The sequence below is a fragment of the Phaethon aethereus genome (genome assembly GCF_964289735.1).
Source record: "Phaethon aethereus genome assembly, chromosome: 20".
NCBI classification, from domain to species: Eukaryota; Metazoa; Chordata; class Aves; order Phaethontiformes; family Phaethontidae; genus Phaethon; species Phaethon aethereus.
The window spans coordinates 8,848,205-8,874,090 of record NC_138596.1 but is presented as its reverse complement, the minus strand read 5'-3'; the positions used below and the strand labels follow the sequence as shown (position 1 = coordinate 8,874,090).

Below are 25,886 nucleotides of genomic sequence, written 5' to 3'. Positions count from 1 at the left end.
CATCCCCACGGGGGACGGCCGGGCTCCCGGGGAGCGAGCCCGCGCACGCGGCCCCGGCCTCCAAGACCTGAAGGCACTTTGCAAACATTCATGAAGGAACGGACGCTCACGGCGGCCCGGGGGAAGATTATTATTAGCCAGCCCGGGGGTCTGAGCAGCAGAGAGAGGTTTTCCTCTCCGCTCCGCCGGCTCAGCCCCGATGCTTTCAAGGGGGTGGCACCGAGCTAGCGGAGCCGGTGCAGCACCGGGTGCCCCGGCACACGCCGCGCATCGCCCAGCCCGCCCGCGCCGCAGGAAGGACCGCGGCTGTGGGGATGCTCCCGTCCTGCAGATGGACCGGAGCAGATTAACGCCCCGGCGCCATGACAGCTGATTTTTGGCACAAGTACGGAGATCTCCTCTCGGCAAAGAGGTCCCAGCGGATGAGGCGCTTAACCACAAACCTAATTACTGTCCTCCTCCCCGCTCCTAAGCCTGCCGCTAGCGGAAGGCCGGATTTCCCCGCGCGTCCTCTCCCCTCCCGGCTGCTTCTGCCGGCCGAGCGCGCAGCCAGCGACGCTGCCTCCAGCGCGGCGACGGGGCGGCTGCGGAGGGGACCAGAAGCCCAGGCTGGCTGGGAATTACAGTACTGGATGGTTCACTGGGTCAGTGTAAAAGCAAGGGGTGTCGCGAAACAGACCCTGCCGGGAGAGGCGCGGCGGAGCGCGCAGCAGCGCGTTGTCAGATCACACATCCATCCCTCCCTCTGCTTCCCAGCCGCCGCCTCCTGCCCTGGGAGCATGTGCCTTTGGGCTGGCGCATCATCCTGCCAAGGGCTCAGCACCCTCTGCGGAGCCCGCCGCCTCGCCAAGCCCACTCCGAGCCAAAGGGTAACCACGGTGCGAGCGGGACCAGAGGAAGCTCCCACGGGATCCCACCCGGAGCCTGGGTGACAGTGCGTGGGGGAGCTCCCCACCAGCTCTTCCCAGCGGAGCTGGGGCGAAGGACTAGGAACAACCTCCCCCCTTCCCCAGGACCGCAGGGACATCGGTGGAAACCTCCCGGCTCACAACCAGCGGGCCAATGTCTCTTTTCCCAAGGGATAAGATTTTAATCCCTCCAACCCCCAGGCCAGGGAAGTCCCCGAGCGACCGCCCCGGGCAGGCTCAGGGGCTCTGCCGGCTGCGCCCACCCCGCTCCCCTCCAGGCAGGGCCAGAAACGCATCCCCAGCTGAAGACCAATTCTGGACCAATTCTGACCTTTCCAGCTGGAATCCCAGCCCTGCTGCAGGCAAAGGCAGCGCTGCCCTGATTTAAGGATGGTCAGGATCTGAACATCTATCTGCCAAGCTCTTCTTGCAGCCCTGCCTACACAAATCCCTTAAAAAAAAAAAAAATAAGAAAGAAAGAACACAAGCAAACACAAAAGGCCCTAATTTGATCATACTCCTCTGAACTAAAATCACCTTTGACCTAAATTCCCACCACCGGCTGGAATTCACCCTCTGCAGGCAAAGGATTACGGGAGAAAACAGCCGTGCACGCGTGGGGAGACGCGGGCTCCCGCTCCCGCCCGGCCCCGGCGTCTCTGCCTCCCACCCTGGGCAGAGGGGAAGGAGGACGGAAACCCCCAGCAACCCCTACCCAGGCCAAGAGCGCTTGGGTGTCTTCAATTTATGTAAAGCGGAGCTAATTTCATATTGTCATATGATATTAAAGCAGCCTACCTCTCTCTTCCGTCCCATGTGCAAAACCTGCGAGCGGAGCTATGGGAAGCATATGGAAAAACATCTCCAAGCACAAACATCCACCTACTGCGTGAGCTGTTGAAAGTTGGAGCGTTACCCAAAAGAGGGGGATCACAAAAGAGGTTTTAACCAAAAGAAAACAGCCTCGTGTATATTTTTTTTCCCTCCAAAAACACCCAGAGACTGAAGCTCTGCCTAAACACATGCCTTGCATTTTTGCTACCTCTCGCAGTTTAAAAGGCAGCTCGCAGCGTTTTCTTATTAAGGTAAGAGCCAGAATTATTCCCACTGTCCTTAGGAGCAGGTTTCCATCCCCTCCGAGCCAGCCCGGCTCCCGCAGGTGAGGAGGGGCTCTGGCAGCAGCAGGAGGGTTTGGTGGTCGCTCGGCAGATAGAGCTGCCGGCGGCTCGTCATGACCTCGCACACTGGCTCGGCCACAGCATCCTCTGAATTTGTCAACACCTTTGCAAGAGGTTTCCTGGGGAGACGGGAGAAAGGAGACTACAAAGTGCTGACGAGCTCACGGGATGTTTTTGAGATGCCCTGCAAGCTGTCAGCCTCTGCTGAGCCGCCTCCCGGGGAACCCACGGCACGGCACGGTGCACGCTCGGCAGCGGGAGCGAGCGGCCAGCCCGCCTGGAACGAAACCATCAGGTCATGTTGGGCTGAGTCACCTGAATCTACCAGTTCTCATCAATCCCTCCGGCAAAAGGAACAAATAATCCTCAGGGAAAGCTGCTTTTGGAGGCTGCTGAATTGTTCTTGGCACTGGTGGGAGAGCTTCAATTCGCTAGAAAAACCCAGGCATTTTAAAATAGCCCGAATTATTTGCTCCCAGGATGACTAGCCCCACCATGAAATGGCATCCAGCCTCCGCAGAGCCGGCCCACCACAAGGACACTTCTCCTCTGCCTTTTTAATGCTGGGGGAGAAAGATGCTGAGACAGAGCCCGGGTCACCTCCTGTGCACGGTGTGACGGCCGCGGGGGTCTGCAGACGCCAGATCTGCCTGGCCTGGCCGGGAACCGTCCCCCAGCAGGAGCGGGACCAGCCCCGAGCCTTCGGGGTGGGTTGATGCAACCAGCCGCTCGCTTGGCACAACCGTGGGTGCCCGGCACGCTTCCAGGGCGGCCGAGCACCGCAACGTCCCTCCCCCGGCCATTAGACCCGGGGGTTAATCCTCGCCTCGTCCCCACGCTGCTCTCCGTTCCCGGCGGCGGCTGCTGCCAGCCAGAAACAGCCCTGGCCACCTCCCGTGTTGACTTTGGCCAGCAGCAGCCACGTCCCTTCCTTGGGGCCACCTCGCAGGTGGTCAGCCAACGCCGGCAGCCTGTTTTCCCTTGGCCCCGGGGAAAACGCCTAATTAGGGGGTTTTTTTTCTTTCCTTTCTTCTATGTTAAGATCAGAGGCCTAAAATTAGCTCTGCTCGCACAATGGGCTTCTGAGATTTAATCCCTTCCCTCCCCAAACAGCTGACAAAATAAGTTGCCATTTGCAGCATTTCTACAAACTTCTCGGGCCACCAAAATAAGTAAATAAACAAACAGCAAGCGCATGAGGGCCAAACCATTCTGTCCAGAGGGACTTAAAAATAGCTGTACCTGCACAAGCGCCGCTGCCCGCCTACTCGCAGCCAGCGAGGACCCCAGCCCTGGGAGGGCCCCTCTCCCTCTGCGAAACCTCCACCGCGCCGCGCGTACCGCAGGCGCTGCTCAGATGCTGCCGCTGCTGGGGACCACAGTAAAAAGCCAACAGACACGAGATTGCCTGCGTGGGCGGTGGTTACCGACAGCATCACGGCTCCGGCTGCCTCCCCACAGAACGCGTGCGGGGCTGGAGCAGACGGAGGGATGCTCAGGCTCCAAAGTCCACGGGATGCAGTTTGCTTCCGGAGAAGAGCGGATAGGAGCCTACATTGGGATCTGACCCTGCCGTGCCCAAAACCCCAAGGTGACTGTTCACCACGTCAACAGGAGCAGAATTAGCCCCCGGCTTCAGTCGCAGCCCTGATGCTAATGCACCTCGACTGCGGGCGCACGGCTCCCCCGCACCGCAGTGCCTCCGTCTGTAAGGTGGGGTAATTGTACGGACCTTGCTCACAGCAAAACAATTAGTTAATGTTTGTAAAGTGCCCTGGAGTTAATTAATTGCCGTTAACTCATTAGCTAGATTTTGACCTCCTAAGCCCCGCTTTAAGCCATGCCCTGCTAGGCAGAGGCGCGTGTGCTCAGCCTGCTCCGTGCGTGCAGAGCCCTTGCACAGCTCACTGCACTGGTGCCCATGCGGTGTTGCCTGTGCTCTGCAGGGTGTTTCTGCATGGCTGCACACGGCCGGCGAGCCGTGCCCCCGGCACCCTGCCTGGCCCTCCTGCGCTGTGCTCCCCGGGGAGGCTACGGGGCTGCCCCCCGCGGGGGTCCGGCCGCGCCGCTGCCTGCTGTCCGGCTGCGTGTGCGGGAGCTGCACGGGCCCACCAGGGGCCAGGGAAATGGAAGCAAATACCCATCTGGCACTGGATTACCTGCCATATGCTTCCCATACGAACATGTCTGCCTGCAGCTCAGCGCGAGGGGAGGGGCGCGCGTTCCCCCTGCGCCCCGTGATGTCCCGCACCCAGCACCCATCCCGCCCCGCGGCGTCCCTGGCCCAGCCAGCACCTGCAAGAAAGGAGCAGAGTGAAAACCCGCCAACACGGTGAGCATGGACATCCATGCCCTCTCCATGTGCGCATACACCCACAGCCATCTCCCCCTCCCCGCTAAAAGCAATGTCCCTCCTTGGGAGGTCCACCAGCACCCCCCGAGACAGCACTAACTCTGCCCGGGCGATGCAGCACCCAGCTGCTGCAGCTGCATCCCTGCAGCCAGAGCCGCATCCCAAATCCAGATCTCGCCCCTGCATCCTCAGGGTAACATTTGCTCAAAGCACCGGGTGAGAGCCGGGAGCCGGAGCTGCTCCCCCCAGAAACCACAACCCCTGCCCGTGCCGCCAGACGCTGCGGTCTCAGACCCCGCGCGGGAGCCATGCTGCTGGGCCACGGTGCAGCCCTTCGGGGACGATGCTGCAGGCAGCAACCAGCAAGTGATGCTGGTCTCTGCCGGAAAATCACCTGCCGTGCCCTCTGCAGGAAATCCCAGCGTTTTACTTCACCCCAGGCAGATCCCTGCCGTGCCAGCGGCAAGTCCCACGAGCCGCAGCATCTCTTCACAAAAGCACCCCACAGCCACCGCCCCACGCAGCCGCTCTCCTCGACCGGCTTTCCAGGAACGAACCCGCACGTGCCACGGAGCAAAGCCCGGGCTAGCACGGCTGGCAGAGCCCAGCACCGGCCACCCCGCGCCGGCTCCCCAGGCAGCCCGCTGCGGGCTGGCGGCAGCCCGGCACGCGAGACCGCGGCCTCTGGAGCAGCCAACAACAACAAACTCGTGTGTGAGCGACAAAGGGAAAAAACTCGGCGAGGAAACAATATTCAGCTCGACCGTTCCCGAGCGCGTATTGTAAATAACGCCGCGTATGGGTTTGTTTTATTTGTTTTAATTATGAAAACATAGCCCGGATTGTCCTGCTGGCTTGGGCAAGCTCCATCCCCGAGCAGGGGAAGCGAGCTAGCAGCCCCGCAGAGCCACGCTGCGTCCGGCAACCCGACAATAAACAAAGGACCCGCCGCACCTCGCCGGCCTCACCCCTGCCCCGCGGAGCTGGTGAGCTCCATGCAATCCTCAGTGGCCACGGTATCGCTCTGCCAGGCTGAGCCCGGCGTCGGTGAGGAGCCGTTGGGGCTCCCCGGGCTGCGGCAGGAGCCGAGCGCCGTGCCGGCGGCCAGGCAGCCAGCCCAGGCGGCACACGGAGGCCGGCGGTGCCGGTGCCCTGTGACAGCGCTGCAGCTGGGAGGGAAACAAGCAGCCGGAGACAGAAATATCACACACTTCAATGGCTGTTTCCAAGGCAATCGTGTATCTGGGTCCGTCAGTCCTGTGTGTCAGGGGCTACAAGCCTTTCTGAGATATTTATTCCCTTTCTTTTTTTCCCCTAACTATCTTAACACCAGCTTTTCTTGCTGACGTCTCCATCACCACTGCTTTTGTCCTGACATGCCAGGGCCATTGCTCCATGCTCCCGCTGTGTATGTCGAGCAATGGAGCCAAGCAGGAGGCACCTTCTGGAATTTTTTTTTCTGCGTCAGAACGAACCTTTCTTTCTCTCACTTCCTCCTCCTGGTCCGGTCCGGGATGGAGGATCTGACCTTCACTTCCCGGCGCATCCACCTCTGCGCACGCTGGGCCAGGAGAAAGCCGAGCAGCCCCAAGCCGAGACAAGCTTCAGACACAACCAAGTTAAAAATACATATTTTTCAGACAAAAGTTCAGTCCCCAAATGGTAAGAGAATCCAGGAAAAATGCGGCAGGCCCGGCTGGTGGCCGGCTTCCAGCACGAGCACCTCCCTTCGGAGGAATCCGACGAGGAGTCTCGACTAATCCACCCAGGACACACCAGCATTTCTTCCTCGTATTACTGGGTTGGGTTTTTTTTTCTTTCTTTCTTTCTTTCTTTTTTCCATCTGCTCAGCAGATTTGACAGTGGCTGGGAAGGCGCTCGCAGCCGCAGAGACCGAGCCGGGGTGCTGCGCCGGGGGATGGCCGGGGGGACCCCACCGCTCGCTGCGTGCTCCTGGCACCAGCCCAGCATTCGCAGGCAGGAGCGGCTGGAAAAGAAGGGACCGGTGCAAGAGCCTGGAGCCACCGCACACGTGCTCAGCACTCAGGCAAAAAAAATACACGATGTTATCCCGGTGCCTCAGTTTCGCTTCCCTTCAGAGGCGTGCGGGGGGGCAACACAAGCACTTTAGGGGAACAAGGCCATCGAGGTGACACAGAGACAGTGCTGCAGGCACCCCAGCAGGACGGGTCCCCAAGTGCCTCCTCCAACCCCAGTGAGGACCCAGGTCACCCCTGAGGCCATCCCACCCCAGCGCACCGTCACGGATGCTGCCTCCGCATCCCGCTTCTGCCCTCGCTCCCCTGCGATTCCCAAAGCAAGCACCCCAATTCGCCCCTCGCCTCGCTGCCTCTCCCCGGCTCTGTGCCCAGGGACCCCGCGCCTCCCCGACAAACCCCAGGTGCTCCCCAGGAGCTTTTTTGCCGCGGTCGGTTCCTTCACGCTGGCTGGAGCGGCAGGATGGGGACAGGACGGGGACAGGACACAGGTGGCCTTGCCATCTGCATCGGCCGGGAGGGACGGGAGCAGGGGGCTCGTGCCTGGCCCTCGCGGACTCGGCACCGGCCCCTCCGCAGCCCCTCCGGGGAGGAGCTGCCACTTTCGGGTCAGCCGGCAGGCGCTGCTTTCCCTCCCGGTGAGATGCCCACTGAGGAATTCGCACTTCATTCCTTGACACCCGCTTTAATTATAGGTATCAAGCCAGCTTCTCTCTTTCACAAGAGCCGTGAGCCAATTTCCTGCTCCCCTTTCTCTGCGACGGGTTCATGAGTCACTCGCTCGCTCCACATACAAGCAGAGGGTGGTGGGCTCTGCCGAAGCCCTCCCCAAGGGCCAGGGCATAAACTGCCGGCACCGAAGCTGTCGGCTGCAACGTCCCACGATGATCTTCAAAATCTCAGCCCTGGTTTCCCGCTGTTACCAAGGAGAGCAGACAGGCAATAGGTGACACCAAGAGATGAAACGCACTGGCTAATGCCAAAGGCTCCCCGAACACAGGGATGCTCTGCGCTCGCCCGCCGGCCAGCACGGCACGTTCCTCCGACAGCAGAACGCTGACCGTCTCCCCAAAAGCCTTACCCAGAAGCAGAGCAAGCCCGTCGCGAGGGGAGGCTGCCGGGGGAGCCCGGCACGCCCGCCGCCGGCGCACATCCCCGGGACGCAGAGCAGCGCGCTGCCTACCCGGCTGTGCAGGTAGCAAGTACACCCTGATGTCGGCTTTATTTTCCTCCCCAGCCACCACAGCAGCAGCAGCGGGGCTGTGGCAACAGCTCCATCACACCACCACCCCATCACCCGCTTCCTCCTGAAGGGGTTTAATTTGCAGGGTCGTGGTTTGGGTTTTCTTCTGTTGTTGTTTTTTTAAACATAAAGTCATTAATTACAGCATAATAAGGGCTTTACTGGCTGTGGAGGACCATTATTCAGTTCCAGGAGACAAAGATAATTGCTCATGAGCAGAGAAATCTCTACAGTCTACGAAAGGATCCCCAGCGCACTGATGGGAGAGGCGCTGGGTCCCCCGGAGCGGGGCAGTTGCCCCTTCCCACACTGGGCTGCGTGCGACCCGGCGTGGGCACGGCTCCTGCCCCAGCACCCACTTCTCTGTCCCCAGCCGAGCCGCTCTCCCGGCCGGACAGGTCGTTTCGCCACAACACTGCCGTTTGCCTTTACCCGACCATCCCCAGCATGTTTTCCTGCTAAATCCCCCCAAAGCGTCCCCAGCCCGCACGTGCTGGGAACCCCGTGGGGGCTCTGGGGAGAGACCCCCCGGCTCACAGCAGCCACGCTGCTGTTTGCCTTATTTTTTAATCAAGTCATGAGACAGGGCGGATGCCGCTCGAAATAAATCATCATCCACAACAGCAATAAAGAGAAGCGGGCAGCCCCAGCTCAGGCTTTGCGAGCACAGGACCAGCGGCCAAGCTGCCACTGCTCCATCGCTAACGGGGTGCTGGAGCCGCTCTTGTGCCACATCTGGACGCTGCAGGTTGTCACCGAGGAAATGGTGACACGATTGTACCAGGAGAGAAAAGGCGGCTGCGGACACAGCCAGCCGGGCCAGCCGCATGCCCCCATACCACCGGGAAAAAGGGATCACGGGCTGCAGTAGCCCCTCGGATACCCGCCCTGGGGACAAGCATCCCTCCTCGCGCGGGGCCGCATCCCCCCTTTCCAGCCTTCTCCAGCCGCTGGGCCATGGGTAAAAGGGGAAAGAAAATCTGTGCATGTCTCTCCCCCACCGGGTGCCAGTGAGGCTCTTCTGCAAAGATTGAGCAATGCGGGGATGGCAACAGAGCCGGCAGCATGTCCCCAGCCCCACGAGCCCTGCACCGCTGCCGGCGCCCCGCACGGCAGCACAGCCAGCCCCCCAGCCCCACGGGGACCCGCGGGCTGGCTCCCAGGAGCTCCTCCAAGCCCACCCAGCCGGACGCCGTGCAATAAAAAGCATCTCTGCTCCTGCAGAGAGGATCTGGCCCCTCCGCTGCATCAGCCAGCACCAGGCAGGATCCGGCCGGGCAGCAGCGCTGGGTCGCTGTGTCCACGCCAGGGTCCCTCCGGCCCCCGCGCGGCTCGCAGCAGAGGGATGTTCTCCCTTTCTTCTCCGGGAGGATTAGACACACTTCTCTCCTCTCATTGCTTTTCAAGAGAGGCTTTTTATCACTGCTGATCCCTGGGGGAAATCTTTCTCTCTCATGCTTTTATAGCTTGGACTGGGGGAAAGGAAGTTTTCCTTCATCTCAATCTCTCTGCTGACAGGCACCGTGAGCGCGACGGACCAGAACAGCTCCCCAGGTCCCTGCCTGCACTCGGGCAGCACCCGAGCATCGCCCCGACGCCGCCGGGGCTCCCCATCACCTCCCGGCGCCGCGGGCTGCATCGCCAGCAACGCACCCGGCGCCGAGCCCCAGAGAACGCCCAGGCAAAACCCTGTCTTAGTTATTTCGAAAGCCACGTCACCGTTGCGAAATCTCAGCTCATAAAAACCCCAGCAGAACAAAAGCAGCAAACCCAGCTCAAGGCAGCTACAGGTGCTCTGCCCTTGCCTACCTGCTCCCCATTCTCTGGAGGTTGCAATTACATTTTCCAGTGTTTCTTAAATGGATTTTTTTTTTTCCCCTCTCTTCCTGACTGCTGCGGAACAGATCAAGCCAGAGAGAGGAAACCAAAGCTTGGAGCTGGCAAAGCTTTAGACACGCACAGCTATTTTAATGGACCACTCGCATGCAGAAAGCTAAGAACATGCCTAAGTGTGCACGGGATCGCGGCACGATCAGCTCTGCAGCGAAACAAGTAAAGCCAGTGATCCCTGAAGTGCTGTCAAAAGCTCTAAGTACCCAAAAGTGAAATCATGTTGTTTTTTCAACCTCTGAGCTCTCTCCATTACCGAAACCAGGGCTGAGGTTTGTCACAGTGGCAGACCGGGTGGGTTTTTTTAATTGTCAACAACACTGCAACAGTTTCTCTTTATTTTTAGGCGTCCCTTTAAAACTATAGAGGAAATCATCCAAAAGAAGTTTGTTCAAACGGCCTGTCAGTTTGAGGAAGTGAAATTAAACCAGAAAAAAAAACCCTGAATCCTAATAAATCACACATACACACACACACAAAATCGGAGAAATCTGGGCATGCCTCCAAAGCCAAGTAAATGGATGATAAACAAAACAAACCTAGCTCTGCCCGGTAATAAAGGCTTCCACAGTGGGAATTTCTCACCCGGGAATCACTCCCACCGAGCGCACAGCTCGCGGCACACAGGGAGCTTTCCCGCTGCCCGGCCCCCAGGCACTGCCAGCGATGCCGTCCCGCGCCGGGCGCGAATCCTGCATCGCCTCGGCTTACAGGCATTTCCCCCTGCCAAGCCCCGGCCCTTCGGGGAGCGCGCCCCGTCCCCGTCCCCGCTGCAGAGGGGTCGATCGCCCCGTGACGCAGAGAGAGCGGCTCTTTGGTTTTGCTGGAGTCGCGGGAAAGCCCCGCGCTGTGCCGCACAGGCACGGCTCGAGCCCCGGGCCGGCGGCGGGGACCCGCTCGGGGCCCGCAGACCCACCCAGAGCAAACAAGACTCACAACCTGCAGGGGAAAAAAATATGCAAAACCAAAGCAAGGGAAAGGGCAAGAGGAATAAGGATGAAGATCCCGAAATAAACCCCCCCGGGCACCCAGGTGCCTGAAGTAGGAGGCAAAACCAGCATATGGGACAGCAAAAAAAGCAACAGCCAAGTCTCCTTTCAACCTTCAGATGCAGCTTCCCATTGATATGGATGCTGCAGAGCAATGCCCACGCCCTCCCCACCGCACAGGGTTCATCTTTTCAGGCCACGCAGCAGGAGGGACAGCTAAGGGAGGAGCGCAGGGACGCGCGTGGAGATGTGTTCCGAGGACAATCCAGCGACCCCGGTACAGCCTCTACATGCCCAGAGCTGGATTTTGGGGGCCCATACTACGTGGCACAGCTGGGCCGAGAGCCGAGGGTATGACAGCAAAGCCAGCGGAGGGATGGACACGTGCCACACCAGCCAGCACGGTCCCCACCGCGGCCACGAGCGAGCCCCCACCACAGGGACCTGGCCCCGGGGCGGGCAGCCCACCCTCTCCCCAGTTTTCTCTTTGTTTTCCAGCAGAGATCACCACGAAACAGTTAAAGGTTTCTAAGCTGAGCTCTCCTGAGGACTCCAGTTAAAAGTCCATCGGGCATTTTCCCATCGTGGACTTTAGCCCCGGAGCGCAGCCGCGATAACACGCGCGGAGGTGCCAGCTTGCCACGGGACCCACCGCCGGCTGCTCGGCCGGCGCAGCCGCGGGAGGGGGTGCCACCAAGGCGGGCAGCCCCTGCAAAGCACATGGGGCTCCACGCAGGGCAGAAAACAGGCCCTGGAGCAGCATTTCGGTTCTCAGGAGCACGAGGATATACGGAGCATTTGCGGAGCGGGGAGCAGTGGTGTGCTACAGGGCTCCAGGTCTCCGCGTGGGATAACGACTTGGCTGCCCCCGCAGAGCCCGTTTCACCCATCTCCAGCCTGTGACGGGTACCCATCCACAAGTTTCCCCCCGAGATTTTGCACAGGGACAGGGCCCAGAGACTTCCCTCCCCGTTGGTCCCGAGGGAGATGCAAGGGCAGAAGCCATGCTGCCTCCCTGCTGGGAACGGACGCCCGGCTCTCCTCTCCAAGGTTGTCTGCAAATCCTCTTTCACCAGGACTACACATACCATTCTTTAAAAGCTGGGTGATGTAACCAAGCAGTATTTATAATGCTGAAAACATCCCAAAGCTCCATCTCCTCCAGCTCCCAAGCACACTGTGTACTCTTAATAAAATAATTGCAATGATGAATAGCTCCTTATAACATTCTTCTTCTGCAGCTACTGACAGGGCCAAGAGCTGGGATGGAAAGTCCTTCACCTAAACGCTCCTTCAGGGTACATTCAAGACTTTACCACAGTGAAAGATACAGTGAAAATTTGGAAAAGGTGTCAGTCCTGCACCAAGGCATCCCACCACGCCGAGACAGGAATGACAAGCTCCCTCTCCCTCAGCCCAGCCGCATCGTTGTCTTAATAATAAAGTCAGCAAATCACCGCGGGTCAATCTCAGTCCTTAGTTAAGCTGACGCGGTCTTGAACCCGTTCGATGAAATCAATGCCGAGCTGCTGATCCCGCCGGCACGCTGGGGTCCGCGCCAGCCGAACCGCCCCGGCAAAGGCTCACTGCCGAAGGGTCGCCCGCAGCCCCCAGCCCCGGCGCAGGGCCAGGCAGCGTTGCAGGCTCATTTCAACTGCTTTTGAAATAAGGCTGCAGATTTAATCATTCGCTTGCAAGTCCTCAAGTGCCCATGGTTTCCACACTGACAATTACAGGGGTAGGCCAATGCATTGGGCTGGGTTTTTTTTGGTAGAGTCACTTCTACCTTATTAATTTGTAAAGGTGAATTCAATTAGGAAGCATGCTGCCTTTGCTTTCACTTCCCATGCAAAGCAAGCTTTTATTCCCAGCCGGGGCCAGGCTCTCTGGGTGTTTTCCCAGACTCTCTGCTCCCAAAGGCTTACAACTGAGCCACCACGATCAGCCAAGGAAGAGCATTCGCCCCATCACCCAGCTGGGAGCAGAAGGATGCCTAGACTGGGTGACTTGCACAAGGCCACTTGGGGAACCAGTGGCAGAGAGGGACCTAGGATCACCACGACCAACGGCTCAGGGGACTTCCCAGCGCCCGGCCCTGCGTGGGGCAGAACTGGCGGGACCGGCTGCTCCCGCCCTGTGGGCACCTCCCCGCGCCCGGCACGCACAGCCAGTCCCGCGCTCGCCCCTTCCAACCCGGCGCGGGTGGCGAGGACCCCAGCCCTCGCCCCGACCCAGCGCAGGCAGTTTTCTGCCCCGACACGCGCTCTCCTCCCTCCAAAGGGCTGGTTTCGGGTCCCTACATTTTGGCCAGGACTGGGAACATCCCTCTGCTCTGGGGGATGAGCCGGGATGAGCTTCGCCCTCCACGCCACTGCTGCCCCAGTATCCTGGCGCTCGCCTGCTCGTACATCCCTGAGAAGAGTTTTTGGGCTCCCCCGACACTGGCTGCCGCTCGCGGGGAGCAGCAGAGCTACGCCAGGCAGCAGCCCCGGGGTGGGCTGCACCTCACGGCAGCCGGGGCAGTATCTGGGGGCAAATGCCACTGCTCCAAAGAGAGCGGGGAGGATACCCGGATCAGCCCCACACCTCTGTGCTGCTGCAGGGTTTTGGGAAGGTGTAAGGAGAGGTGGAGCCTCCCCATTTGCGTAGGTGGGGGCTTTAGATGGGAACCATGCTGTTATCTGCCACCCAAGGCTTGCTGCAAGAAATCCCTGCCCTGCAACATTTCCTGCACACACCTAGAGGCCGTGAAACCTCGCTGGAGAAGCCAGACGTGGTTTTCCGTGCCCGCCCGGCCTTGGCTTCCCATGGCATAACACTCGGCCGACCAGAGCGCCTGGGTGCCTGGGGGGGACGGCGCCGAACAGCCCTCGGCGATGGCAGCGCAGGAGGAAAAACAACAAAGATGAGAAAACCGAGCACCCAAGCTAAACAAACCCCGTGGTGACCGACGGCCTCTGATTTCCACAGCCTAAACCTGCCCCACAGGTGAAGCACGAAGAGGGAGCGACTTGCCATAAGGGAACTGCTGGCTTTTTCCACCCGGAGAAGGGTGAAAGCCTGAGGCGGAGCTGTACCCCAGCTCCAAGGCAAAGCCCCGGAGCTGCCGGGCACGGCAGCACCTCTATCAAAAATACAACTCGAAACACAGGCAAAAACCCTAATGAACTAAATCTGTGTCTCCCGACCCTGTAAGCAGCAGAGGAACCTGCTGGCAGGGTGCAATTCAGGGTGCTCGGCAGCAAGTCCCTGCACAGCATCAGCAGCCCCCCCCCCCCCGCCCCCAGCACATCTGGGATTCCTGCTCCCCACAAGCCCCAGCTCTAAACCCCGGTTTAGATAAAGTCTCCGACATTTGCAAACAATGGGTATCAGCTGGCCTGCGGCCAGGCTATCTCTGGCAGGGATCACAGCTAAGCCTTCCTAAGTGCTTAAATGGGGGCCTGCAGGTAATTGTCCCAGGAGTCTTAACTCTTCCCAGAGCCACCTCTGATGTCCGGTCCCTGACAGGGGCAGCGGCCGGCACGGCTCACCCGCGGAGAACCAGCCCGGGGAAGAAGGCAGTGAAGCGGACGGGGTCATTGCATCCTGCCCTCCCCGAGCTCCTGCTCCCCGCCATGGGGTCGACTGGCTGCGGTGCTTCCCCCAGAGCTGCCCGAGCATCCTACAAATACCACCGCAGAGGCTTGGGGAGAGTGTACTGTAAAGCACGAAGTATTAATGCCGCGGCTGGCACACAACCTGCCCATCCAGCAGACCACAATTTGCTTAGGGGTGCAGAAAGTTTTGGCTTTAGCAGGTTTATCCTGACAGGAAGGAGCCTGGGTGGCCCGTGTAGGTGCAGGAAACCCCTTTCTATCACGCACATCACTCCGCTTCCTCTGGATTTCTTTAACCTTTCACTCTCGGCTTGATTTATGCCTTCACACTGATTTTTGCGCGCGTACACTTCCCTGTGCTGCGGCTCCCCACCAGCAAAAACGCTGGCAGGGCCTTGGCACCCATCTGCCCGGAGCCGGAGTGATCTCCGCAGGGATGCCTCCTCCTCTGCCTCTCTCCAGAGGAGCTGGGAATTGCAGGCAGCAAGGAGGGGAACACGCACATGTCCCGTGCCGCTGGGCTCGGTGCCGCGCTGCGCTTTGGGGCCACACGGCCAACACGCGGCTCCCAGCCCCCCGTGGGATCCGCGCTGGTCTGCGTGTGATGGGGAGGCAGCGGGCGAAGCACTGTAGCGGCTAATCTGGGACCCCAGGGAGACGTCCCAGCAACGGAAAATCAGAGATGGAGGTTTTGCTGCAAAGGCGCTGGGCGGTGAGCCCCAGGCTCCGGCGCAGCAAGCCCAGCGGCACAACGATGGACTCAATTTTCCTTGCAGAGAGGGAAAGGATCCGCCGCCAGCTCGGCCCCGAGCCCTCCGAACAGGGGAGCGGCAGACTGAGGAGGCACAGGGCTGGGGCAGCCCGACTGCTGCCACCCGCTCCCACCCCCGGGATGAGCCACTCCAGCTGGGATGCGGCAGGCAGCACCCCATCGAGAAAGGGCGTCCCCAGCACCCCGGGCACGTGGAGCGGAGCTCGGTGACGCCTTCAGGGGCAGGAGGGCACGAGGGTGGTGGGGACACAGCATTAATGTCACCTAGAGAGTCTCTTGGGTGGGAGGATTAGCAGCTTATTCCCAGCCTCGGGGGGATCCCGGCGCAAGAGGAGAGAAAGGTCAGACCGTGTTGGGAAGCCGGCTGCCCAGGAGCGGTCGGGGGGAATGTGCTTCTGCTGCGGCCAAAGGCTCCGGCGCGGCGTCCGAGCGGGCACAGCGGCACAGAGCCCAGGCGCAGCACCGGGGCGGCTGTTCGGGGAGGAATAGCAATTAAGGTCAATCCTTCAGGCCCTCGATTTGGGGCATTTTTAACCTGTGCAGCCGGATAAATACAGAGGGTGAGAGCGGGTGGCCCTGGTGCCACCAGCCATCACCAGGGAGGAGGGATGCAGGGACACAGCCAGCGCACTGACCCGGGTTTTCCATCCCTGCTCTCATGTCCTAAAGCTCCACGCAACCGCCCGCACAGTCCTGTCCTTACAGCATCCACCATCCAGGGAGGGGGGAAAAAAAAAAGGGGGAAAACTCCAAAGCGAGAGGAAGCCAGGAAAGCATCTCTTCGTCCAGCGTGCACGGGACGCGGCAGGTCACCCCGAGAGCCACCTGCTCGCAGCGCTCCTCCAGCCCGGCACGGCCGCCGCAGCCGAAGGGAAATGAAGTCGCAAAGGTTATCGTTTCGGTGTTTGACCGAGCATAAAAATTCTGCTCTGAAAACAAAAAAACAAAAAACAAAAAACAACCAGGGAAAAGGGGGACAGGGAGAGCAGCAGGGGAGGAGAGGGGCGGCGACGCACGGCACGACGACCCCAGAAACACAGGATGCGGGGGCTCACGCCACGCTAACACACATCTCCATTTCAGAAGTTTCTTGGGAAAATAAATGCAAAGTCTGTTATAAAAGTTTATCTGTGTGTGCGAGAAAGAGCGAATGCGCCCGACTACGGTATAGAGATGTCATTATTTTCATGCATCTGCCTTACCCAATTTTATTTAGTTGCTTTCTGCACCATTTCATGCTCATTCTGCTGCTGAGCTAGACAATTGCTTTATAACTCTAGGGTGCAATTTCACTGTCTGTGAGCCACACGCACGCACACGGGGTCTTCGCTGGGATGGAGCGGGGAGCTGCACCTCCCTCCCTCCCCGTCCTGACGTTTGGGAGCTTGCATTGAAATGGATCTTCTTCATAAAAAAATAAAAACATAAAAAAATTAAATTAAAATGCTAAGCCACCATCCCTAATGTATTATAATTCAAGGAGTGCATGGGGGGGAGCAAATGCAGAAAGCAACGGCTCCCCATTAAGGAGGAGGAGGATGAACTGGAGGGCAATTTGCTCTCTCACGCTAAGCGAATGCGGAGAGACGGAGCCCGGAGGCTGGAGGGCAGAAGCGCTGTGAATCACGCTGGATTTTTATGATCAATTGAAAGTCACACTTGAACAAGCGCAGGTCAAAAGGGAGGGCTGGCCGTGCAGGTGCAGAGCTCCCAGACAGCGGCTTTCAACTCGCTGAAGTTGCCCGGTCCCTCGCAGGGACCCCTGCTTTGACCCCGCGCCCCGGCCAAGCCTCCCCCCGAGCTGCAGCAGCCCCACGGGTGCGGGTCGGGGCAGCCGGAGGGTGCAAAGGGGTCTCCAGAAGCAGCCCCAACGCTGATGTCAAGCGACACGGGGCCGCGCACCTCCCCGCCATGGCATGGGTGAGCATCTCCGGCACGACCCGCCGCCGATACGCCGTTACCTGCCGGGCCCTGCGCGGTGGCGTCAGAGCCCGCGGCTTCCCGCGCCCCACGAGGTCACCTCGTCTTACAAAAATGGGGCAGCAAAAAGAGGAGGTGGGAGCAGAAGGGGAGCCCAGCATGGTCTGGCAAGGATGGCCGCTGGGGAAAGGGGGTCTCTCTCTTTTTTTCCTTCCCTTCTGCAAGAGCCCCCGCCTGCTCGGCTGCCGCTCGCCACGGTGCGGGGCAGGGAGCCGCAGCTCGCCCTCGCCCGTCCCTCGCGCCGCCGGAGACAGCCAGAACAGCTTCCCCAGCTCCGTGCGACGCCGCCGGGTCTGCTCCTGCCTCCCTCTGACCCCGCTCCTCTCTACGCCCCTTCGTGCCTCTGCCACCGCCTCACCCGCTCGGAGCGAGCCTCCTCCGCCGCGTCCCGTGCCAGCGCCGTCTCCCCGCCCCGTCACCTCCGCACCCCCTCTCCCGCGTTGCTCCTGCCGCTCTTGCTTCACCGCGGCCGTTGCCTCACTTCGAGTCCGTAATGGGCACGTAGGAGACGTGCTGCCCACAACAAAATTGTCTCGCAGCAGCCCACAGAGTTCACAGAAAAAAAAAAAAGCCAAAACCCAAAAAACCCAAAACTTTCCAGCACTTACTCGTCAGCCAAAAATGGAAAAAAAAAATAAAAATCAAATGTTTCTGCCTTCGTGCCCAGCGCCACACAGCCAGCTGAAATTAGACGGAGCATCCCTCCCTAACCCGCTCCTGGCAGCCCCAGCACAAAGGATTTGCTCCATGAGCTGAGGGGGCTGTAAACCTCGGGGGGCTCCAGGGCTGCCCTCAGCTCCCCCTCCCCTGATTTTTTCTTTTTTCTTTTTTTTTTTTTTTTTTTAAAGTCTGTAAAAGCTGAAGAAAGCCAAAACTCCACAAAAGAGGAGACCATGAAAAGTAACAACCAGATGGGAATCCCATTACCATTTTATTGGTCACAAATACCAGTATTGCACCTTTTATCTCTTTGCTCTGCAGCAATCTCGCAGCCGATGCAATCTGGGGGAAGGGGTTATGGCTCAGACAAGACCCAAGCCCAAATACACCACCAACCTCCACTCAGGACCCACCAAAACCAAGAGATTAAACTCGCAAAAAAATTTTTTTTAAATTCCCCAGAGCCTGAAAGAAGGAGCAAAGCCCACAGCGAGAGGAACCATCTCCCACCACAGCAGAAAGTGGACGCAAGGCCTCCTCCCGATGCTTAATAAAACAAATACTTGGGGTGTTTCTTCCTTGCCCGCTGTTTTGGGAGCACCGGGCTCGCACACAAACCCCATCTGCGAGCTCTTCTTTGCTCCCGGGCCAAAAAGCAGCTTGGGTGTTTTTTTTTTTTTTTTAGCTACCAAGTACTGGGACCCTCAAAAGCCCACGAGGGCTCTGCGGAGCTCAGATCCCAGACGGAGCAGCTCCCCGGGGCTGGAAGCCGCCGTCCCCGCCGAGGTTTCACAACCGCCCCACGCCCTCGCTGCGGGCCCCGTTCCCAGCTCCGCTGGCGCTCAGACGCACCCGCGTGCCTCAGTTTCCCACCCCGCATCCGCCTCATCTGGGCGGACTATGAGTTTTCAAGGCAAGCCCCGTCCCCTCCCGATGTGCAGGGGCAGGAGCTGGCACAAACAGGGCTGCCATCAGAATTGCAGCCCCAAGGTGCAACCTTGAAACTTTTATTGTAGATCACAATAAAAGAAGAAAAAGAAAAAAGAAAAAAAAAAAAAAAACAACAAACCAACAACCATTTTATGCTTACGAGTGGTCTGTTTGAACAGGATTATTTTTTAACTCCATGTTAAACAAAATTTCAAAGGAGAGGAGCTGTATTCGGGCTTAATTTGAACCCTTTCTTCCCTTCCTTGCAAGGGAATTGTTCCCTGTTTATCTCAGAAAACACCCTCCATTTTGAAACACTCCGTCTTCCCTAAATAAAAACTCAGGTTGTTTCCCTGACTTTTCTTTGCTTTGCTTTTTCTAAGCAAAACGTTGTCAGAAAAGGCAAGTTCTCACAGCCAGTTTCCATCTCAACAATAGAGCATTTTCCCAGGCTAAATTGCTTCTGTCTGAAAACCTTCTAGCAGTTTGAGCTGGCTGGCATGTGTGGGGATCCTTCTGTAGGGTTTTTTAAATCCTTATTTGCAATATTATTTCGTCTGCTTCGCGCTGCCTTGATGTTTGAGCAGCCTTTGGAGAGACACAACCACTCCTCCCTCCTCCTCCATCCTCCCTCCAGGCACACGCTTTCCTTTGAGGAGGAGGAGAGGGGAGAAGTAAAATAAAAGACAAGCAAAGAGGAAAATGTCAGAAAGCTGCTTTTTGTGTGTGTGTCAAACGTTCAAAGTTATTCCAGAGTCTAGTCTTTAAATGTAATAAAATACAGCAACTCCTGACAAAATCCATTAAAATAAAACCACCCAGGCTGCCTCCCCTGGTGCTCTGCAGCTACGCTGACGCCGAGAGCCCACCTGGGCCTTTTCGGAAGCAATTACGGAACCGCGGGGTTGGATCCCGCACCGCGCCCGCGCCGCAGAGCATCCCTTCGCGCCGCGGGCAGGGGAGACCCGGCTGCTTCGCCCGCGAAGGGAGGTGACGGCGGGGAGACGCGCTGGGGACCGGAGCCAGAGCACAGGATTAATTAGAGCCCAATTAGGTGACCCAGCTCCCAGGGAAGGTCCCTGCAACACCCAGCTCTTTGCCAGCAGTGATTTGGGGCGTCCCCAGCTTCGGTTACCACCGGTAGCCCAGGTGGGCAGAGAGGAGCCCGGCCGGGGGGCAGGGACCCCCACGGCATCCCTGCTCCGTCCCCACCGCCCCGGGTTCAGCCCCTTGCCAAGGGCCACCGCCGCTTGCTGCCTGACCGCCTCCCGCAGCAGGTTGCGGGGTATTTATAGCAAGAATGATTCGGTGATTTCAGGCCTCGGGGGAACACCCTGCTCACACACGGTCCCCCCTGAAAGGCACCGGGATGCTGGTAGGAACATGCACCCTGTGCAAGAGGCAGGACCAAAGAACATCCCAAAGCCCAAGCCCCTGCCCCGCGGCGCCCACAGCTCCGCTGTTTGTTTTCTTAACCATCCTGCAAAAAAAATAATAAAAAAAAAAAAATTCAGCCGGGTGGCAGGGCTCTGGCATATGGGAACCCACCCCTGCTCCCAGAAAACAATACTCCAACAGAAAGGTTTTTACCCCGTCTCTTAATAAATATTTATTTTCGCCTTCAAGATGTGGGTGGGACAAAGCCAGGGTGTATTTTCCAGTGAAATGTTTTGATTCCCCCCTTGAATTTTTTTTTTTTTTCAACAGGAGCAAAATGCCAATAATAATATTTGCAATGAATAACTAAAATTCTGTGGCTTTCTCCCCCGCTCTCTTTCAAATAAATAAAATGCCCTAAATACGAGAAACACAAACGCTTTCTCCAACACAGCAGGACAACGTGGAGTAAACTCAGGGACCCTCAGAGGATTTATTTAACTGTCACAGCCCAGATTCTGAAAAAGGCAAAAATCTCTTCCCAGCTTGTTTTGCATATGTCAATTGGGAGAGGCCGAGCCCTACACTATACTTCAGCACGAGAGACCAGGACACGACCATACTTCACCTCTTGCCCCACAGAGCTGGCCAGCATCTTCCTCACAGGGTCAGAGGATTCCTCCTTCCTCACAAGGATGCTCAGACAAGCCGTGACACTTTCTGCATCTTTCAGAATTTTTCCTCCCTACGGATTTTAATATCATTTATTGAATGATATTTAATATGTATAAAATATATTTAATATAGCTGTGCATTTCTGAAGCTGGAAGCGGCAGAACTGAGGATCACGCTGAGGTCTCCACCCAGACGTTGGCACCCACCAATCTGCCCTGGGTTTTGCAGAGCATCCCGGTTCATCCCGGCCATGTGCCCGACGGCGCGGCCAGGGGACACGGGACGAAGATGCCTCATGGATGCTCACACTCCCACGCTCTCTTCCACCCGAAGCAGCCCCCAGGCTCCGGGCTGCTCCCCGCCAGCCGGACACGGAGGGTTATTCTGCTGTTTTCCTGGGAGGCGTTCCCGCTCCGGCCTCGGCAGGGCCGTGCACGGCCGGCTCTCACCCCACATCCTGAGCAGCTGCAGCCGGCCCTGGCACGGCTGCGCGGGTGGGAAGACGGACTCGCAGAGGTTGCAACCCGGTGAACCATCCTCCGGGAGGGAAGCACCGGCCTCGGACACCCATTAACCGTTTCTTCTCCCCACGAGGCTGAGCCTTGAGGGAGGGCTCCCCGAGGTCACCATCCCCCTTTGGCTCCCCAGAGGCGACCACCTTCTTAGGGGAACGGGCAAAGAAGAAAGTGAAGCAATAAAAGGATTGCAACGGTCAGAGCCTCGGGAACAAGCAGCTACCCGAAGAACCAAGTTCCTTGGTTTGCACATCAGTCCCCAACCCGGCCCCGAGCAAAGCCTGGCCTCGGCACGTGCGCCCCGCCAGATGAGATGGAGATCCCCCCAGCCTCGCACGCACTTGCGTTGACAGCTTTTTTTCTTAATTTTCTTCCTCCTGGAGACTCGGCCCAGCACAGCCTCCCCAGAGGAACAGAAGCAAGACATCCCCGATCATTCAAAACCTAGTGAAGGGAGACCTGCAGCCCCAGACAGCGTCTAAGGCAGCATCTGCAGGACCCCGAGGTGTTCATGAGCCTCACCCAGGGCTGTGGTGGTACCTGCGCCATGCGGGCAGACACCGGGCAGGCGCAGGCAGCCCCGCTGCCCACAGACCCCGTGATCAGGCTGCAGGTTGTCCCGGAGCGGGACAGCAGACGGAGCGGTGGGCGACGGCATCCAGCCCGGGAGATGCCCGGGGACGTGCTGTCCTCACCGGGAGCCTCTGCCTGGCATCTGCCAGCAGCTCCCGAGACGAGCAGGAAAGTGAGATACTACTATTAAAAGTGCCCAGTGCTGGCCACGCTTCCACCCATGACATCAGCGGGGTTATCCGAGTCTAACCACGGGCAGGAATTGGGCAGGACTTAGCCAGGAACCTCCACCGGGTTATCCTTGTTAGGCCAAACTGAGCTGAGATTTTCATGGGGCCACACAGTAACAGAGCCTGATTTTGGCCCCCAGTTGCTCCTGTTCTCAAGCTCAGGCCCATACTGGTGTGCAGGGAAACGAACTGCACAAGCTTGGCTATTTTTTTTCCCCTTGGCTTGCAAATGCCAGCTCCCAACCATGACATGGGATGGAGTTGGCAAAACATGCTGGCACTCTGCAAAGTCAGGACCCGGCAGGTTTTGGACCACCCCACCTCCAAAAAGCACTGAGGCCCCGCGGTCCCACCAGCTCCGCTCTGGTTTCACTGGGAAGGTCTCCCCTCGCTCTTACAAACTGCTCCCACACTTTCAGGCTCAACCTGCCTCCCATGCCCAGAGCAGGACCAAGATCCCCCCCTCCGAAACCTGCAGAACCCACCACCCTTACAATCAAAGCTGCTTTTTCCAGTAATTGGTGACCAGCGGCCAGTGGATAAAGTTTAGGAGCGGCTTCTGCAGCAGCACAACCCTCGGCAGACACAAACCCAGACCACGCTCCCTAAACAGCTCCCACAGGCTGCTGAATTTTCTCCTAAACCAACGATGAGAAGTTATAACCCCCACCCAGCAGCACTGTCCTGGGGGGCTGCCTTGTTTTTCCTCTGGATGTTCCCAGTGTGCTGCACAGCATATTGCAAAGACCCTCTCTCTCCCCACCACACACACACATACATTTATAAATGAGCAGATAAATCAGTTGTTTTCCATTTGCATCAGTGTGAAAATCCTTACCAGAGCCAGCAGCAAGGTGACACACTCTCCCCCTTTCCTCCCCCGTCAAAGTCAACATGACTAATAACACAACCTATTATTTAGCATCCACAGCATAACAGGAGAGCTCAGGTCTGAAAGAAAATGCAAGTATAGACGTAGGGGCCTGATCCTGCCCATATCAACAGAGGTCCGGACTGCCTTCCACGAGAGCATCAAAGGAAACGTAAATCTCACAACAGCCACCCGTAAGATTAAACCACTTTTGTGTGGCAAGAGATAGGCACTTTCTGCTTCAGTGGGTGTTTGCGACGATCCCCGACGCCCACGCTTGATCCACCCAAAACAGCCGGTTTGACTTTGAAAGCAGGACCCACCCTGGGGGATGCTGCAGGTGAGATGCTTTTAGCCCGAGCAACAACTGCGGGTAAGTCAACCCACCTCACAGTGAACCGACGAGGGGCACTGTAAAACCGTGATTTTGGGGGGAAAAGTAGATGCCAGCTGAAGTCCTGCTTGCCCGGGGCCCAGGCTCTCCCTGCCAAAGCCCCCAGACCACAGCAGTCCTGGAAACCCTCCCGGGGGGACGGGGCTAGCTGGGCACCTTGCGATGGTGTTTATATTTGTTCTGCTCTTAGAAAGGAGCAACTAAAATTGCAATTCTTAAACAAACAAACAAAAAAAAGAAAAAGAAATAAACGAAACACACCACCACAGGGCTAGCAGAGGTTGAGCACAGATTTAAAGCCCAGGGAAGCCGGAGCGGATATTCTCGCTGGCCGTGGGCTCGCTCGGCCGGAGGCTGGGAGCCCCTGCGCTGAGCAGCAGCAGAGATGGCAGGATTCGTCCCTCTTCCCCCTTGCCTGGACTTGGCACCGGGCTACTTCACTAAAACTTTTCTTCCCCCCACCCTGAACACTGAGCTCTGCAATATCACTTCTGAAACAGAGGCACAAGGAGGCATTTGCCCTTACAAGCCAGGACTTGACTGTCACCGAAACGATGGCAAACTCCAGCTGGAAATAGGTTTTAAAATGTAACTAAAAAGAAGAAGGGGGGGGGGGAAGAGAGAAAAAAAAGAAAAGAAAAAAAAAAAGAAAAAGGCAGGAGGGTCCCAAGCGAGCCGGTCCCGAGCAGAGGGGCCGGTGCGGGCGCAGTACGGGGGTCCCCGCGGGCGCTCCGGGTCCCCCTCCCCGGCTGCGTGCCCCCGATGCCGGCGGGGCGAGAGAAGAGGAAGAAAAGGAAATAAAAAATAAATTAAAAAGAAAGAAAGCGAGAGAGAAAAGCAAAAGGCTGCGAGCTGCCAAGCCCTCCTGCAGAACTAGCCCCGGGCGGGGAGGGGGCTCTCCCGGCCGAGCCCGGGTGCCCGCTGCCCCGTTTGAAAATACCGCTTGCGTCTCCGCGGGCCCCTCGCCCGGGGCCCGCGCCCCCGGCCGCGCCTCGCCAAAAAAAAACCCAACACCACCAAAAAAAAAAAAAAAGAAAGGGAAAAAAAAATCCAAAAAACAAAACCCCCAAAATAATACGCTCAGTAAGGCGGACGGAGCGGGGGCCAGCGGGCAGGCCCGCCCGGCACCTTCCCCGGCGCTGCCCGGAGCCGACACCAACCCTCCCCCGGGGCCGCTGCCCTCCTGGCTACGGGGCGCAGCGCATCCCCCGCCCGCTGCCTCCCCGGTGCGGGCAGCGCGAGGGAAGCGGAGGAGGGGGCAGGTCGGGCGCTTATTTTATTTTATTTAACCACCACCAGCAGCAGCAGCAGCAACCTCCCCCCCCCGCCGCCCCGCCGTAGGAATGGAGAATCTTTTTCGGAACAAAACTCACCCAGTGGCAGGAAGTGTTTGGTGTCCATAGCTGGTGCTTAACTCATGCCAAGGGGGCTTGGTGAAGATCGGCGGCGAAAAACACACACGCAGGCAGGGCGCGCAGAGGGGAGGAGAGCGAAATCAAAGCGAGAGGGGGAGCGGGAGAGGGAGGGGGAAAAAAAAAAAAAGACGGGGGAAAAAAAAAAAAGCAGCCCAAGGGGCGGAGGAGGAGGAGGAAGAGGAGGAGGCGGGGAAGGCTGCAGCCCCGCACCGGCGGCCCCGCAGCCGAGGCCGCGGAGTTGTTGCAAACTCCCAACAATGTAACTCCGCGATCGGCTCCGCCGGCCGCGATCGGCTCCGCGCCGGGGCCCGCGCAGGGGGGAGCGAGCGCCGCGACCGCCCCGCAGCGCCGCGCAGCGCCGCCCCGCCGGGCCCGGGGGAGGCCGTAACAGCAACGCCTTGGGTTTCCTTTTTTTTTTTTTTTTTAAAGTGTTGGGGGGGCAATAATAAAATAAAAATAAAACCGGGGTGCGGAGCGCTGCGGTAGCCGCCTCGGGGAGCGCGCGTGTGTGTGCGCGCCCTGCGAGCGATGCTGAGCAACCTCAGCTGTCCCCAGCCTCAGAGCCGCCAGCGGGACCCTCAACCCCGTCCTCCGGGCGCGTCACGCCGGCCTTCAAAGCGCGATTTAGTTCATCTCCCATAAAAGAGGCGCGACAAAAAACTCCCCGTGCCTGTGCGGTTCCTCCACAAATTCTCACCTCCCCAGCACGGCGGGGGCAGCGGCAGCGCTGGCTGCTTCCCAGGGCAGCCGGGGCCCCGGCCCCCACCTCCCCGGCATGCCTCCAGGTTTAATAAATGATACTCAGCCTTGTAAGAATGTGTATTAGTGACTTGATGGACCAAAGCGACTCTACTATGCACGAAGCATATTAAACATCATATCGACCCTCACTCTTGATGGCCGTTAACGCGCATAACAAACAGGCTCAGTCCACAGCCACAGCCGCTCACGTGCAGTGGGGAGCGACACGGTCACGCAGGAAGCCCAAACGACGCCAGGGACAACTGCTGGGGGTTTCTGTTGGCACAGGTAACTCCCAACACAGAGCCCAGCTCTCCTGCAGCAAGTGGGGTTGGGGGAAATCGGGGTAGCCGGGAGGGCCAGGGCACCCATCACCATCCTGGTTTACAGCACGCACACACGAGCGCGCTGCCGCCGTCAACCATCATCTCGCTGTGTGGCGGATCCGGCCGTGGAGCGCTTCCGAGCCTCTTATCTGCCGTGATTTATTCTTTAATTGGCAAAGCATCTCATGTCATAAATATTAGCAATCTAGCACCTCCTCCTATAAAAACGAAGCCTCTTATCTATCTTTCCTTGCCATATCCCCGTCTATC

The 25,886-nt window shown here is 58.4% G+C and overlaps 1 protein-coding gene across 1 annotated transcript in view; it reads right to left on the bottom strand.

The window, feature by feature from the left end:
• The window catches only part of RXRA (retinoid X receptor alpha), a 117,918-nt gene extending 92,648 nt beyond the window's left edge, over positions 1–25,270 (bottom strand). The window contains exon 1 of the mRNA XM_082009042.1: positions 24,508–25,270. Within this exon, the coding sequence (XP_081865168.1) occupies positions 24,508–24,535 (28 nt within the window). The 5' untranslated portion in view covers positions 24,536–25,270. The remainder of the gene's footprint in view (positions 1–24,507) is intronic.
• Between the last annotated feature and the right edge of the window lie 616 nt (positions 25,271–25,886).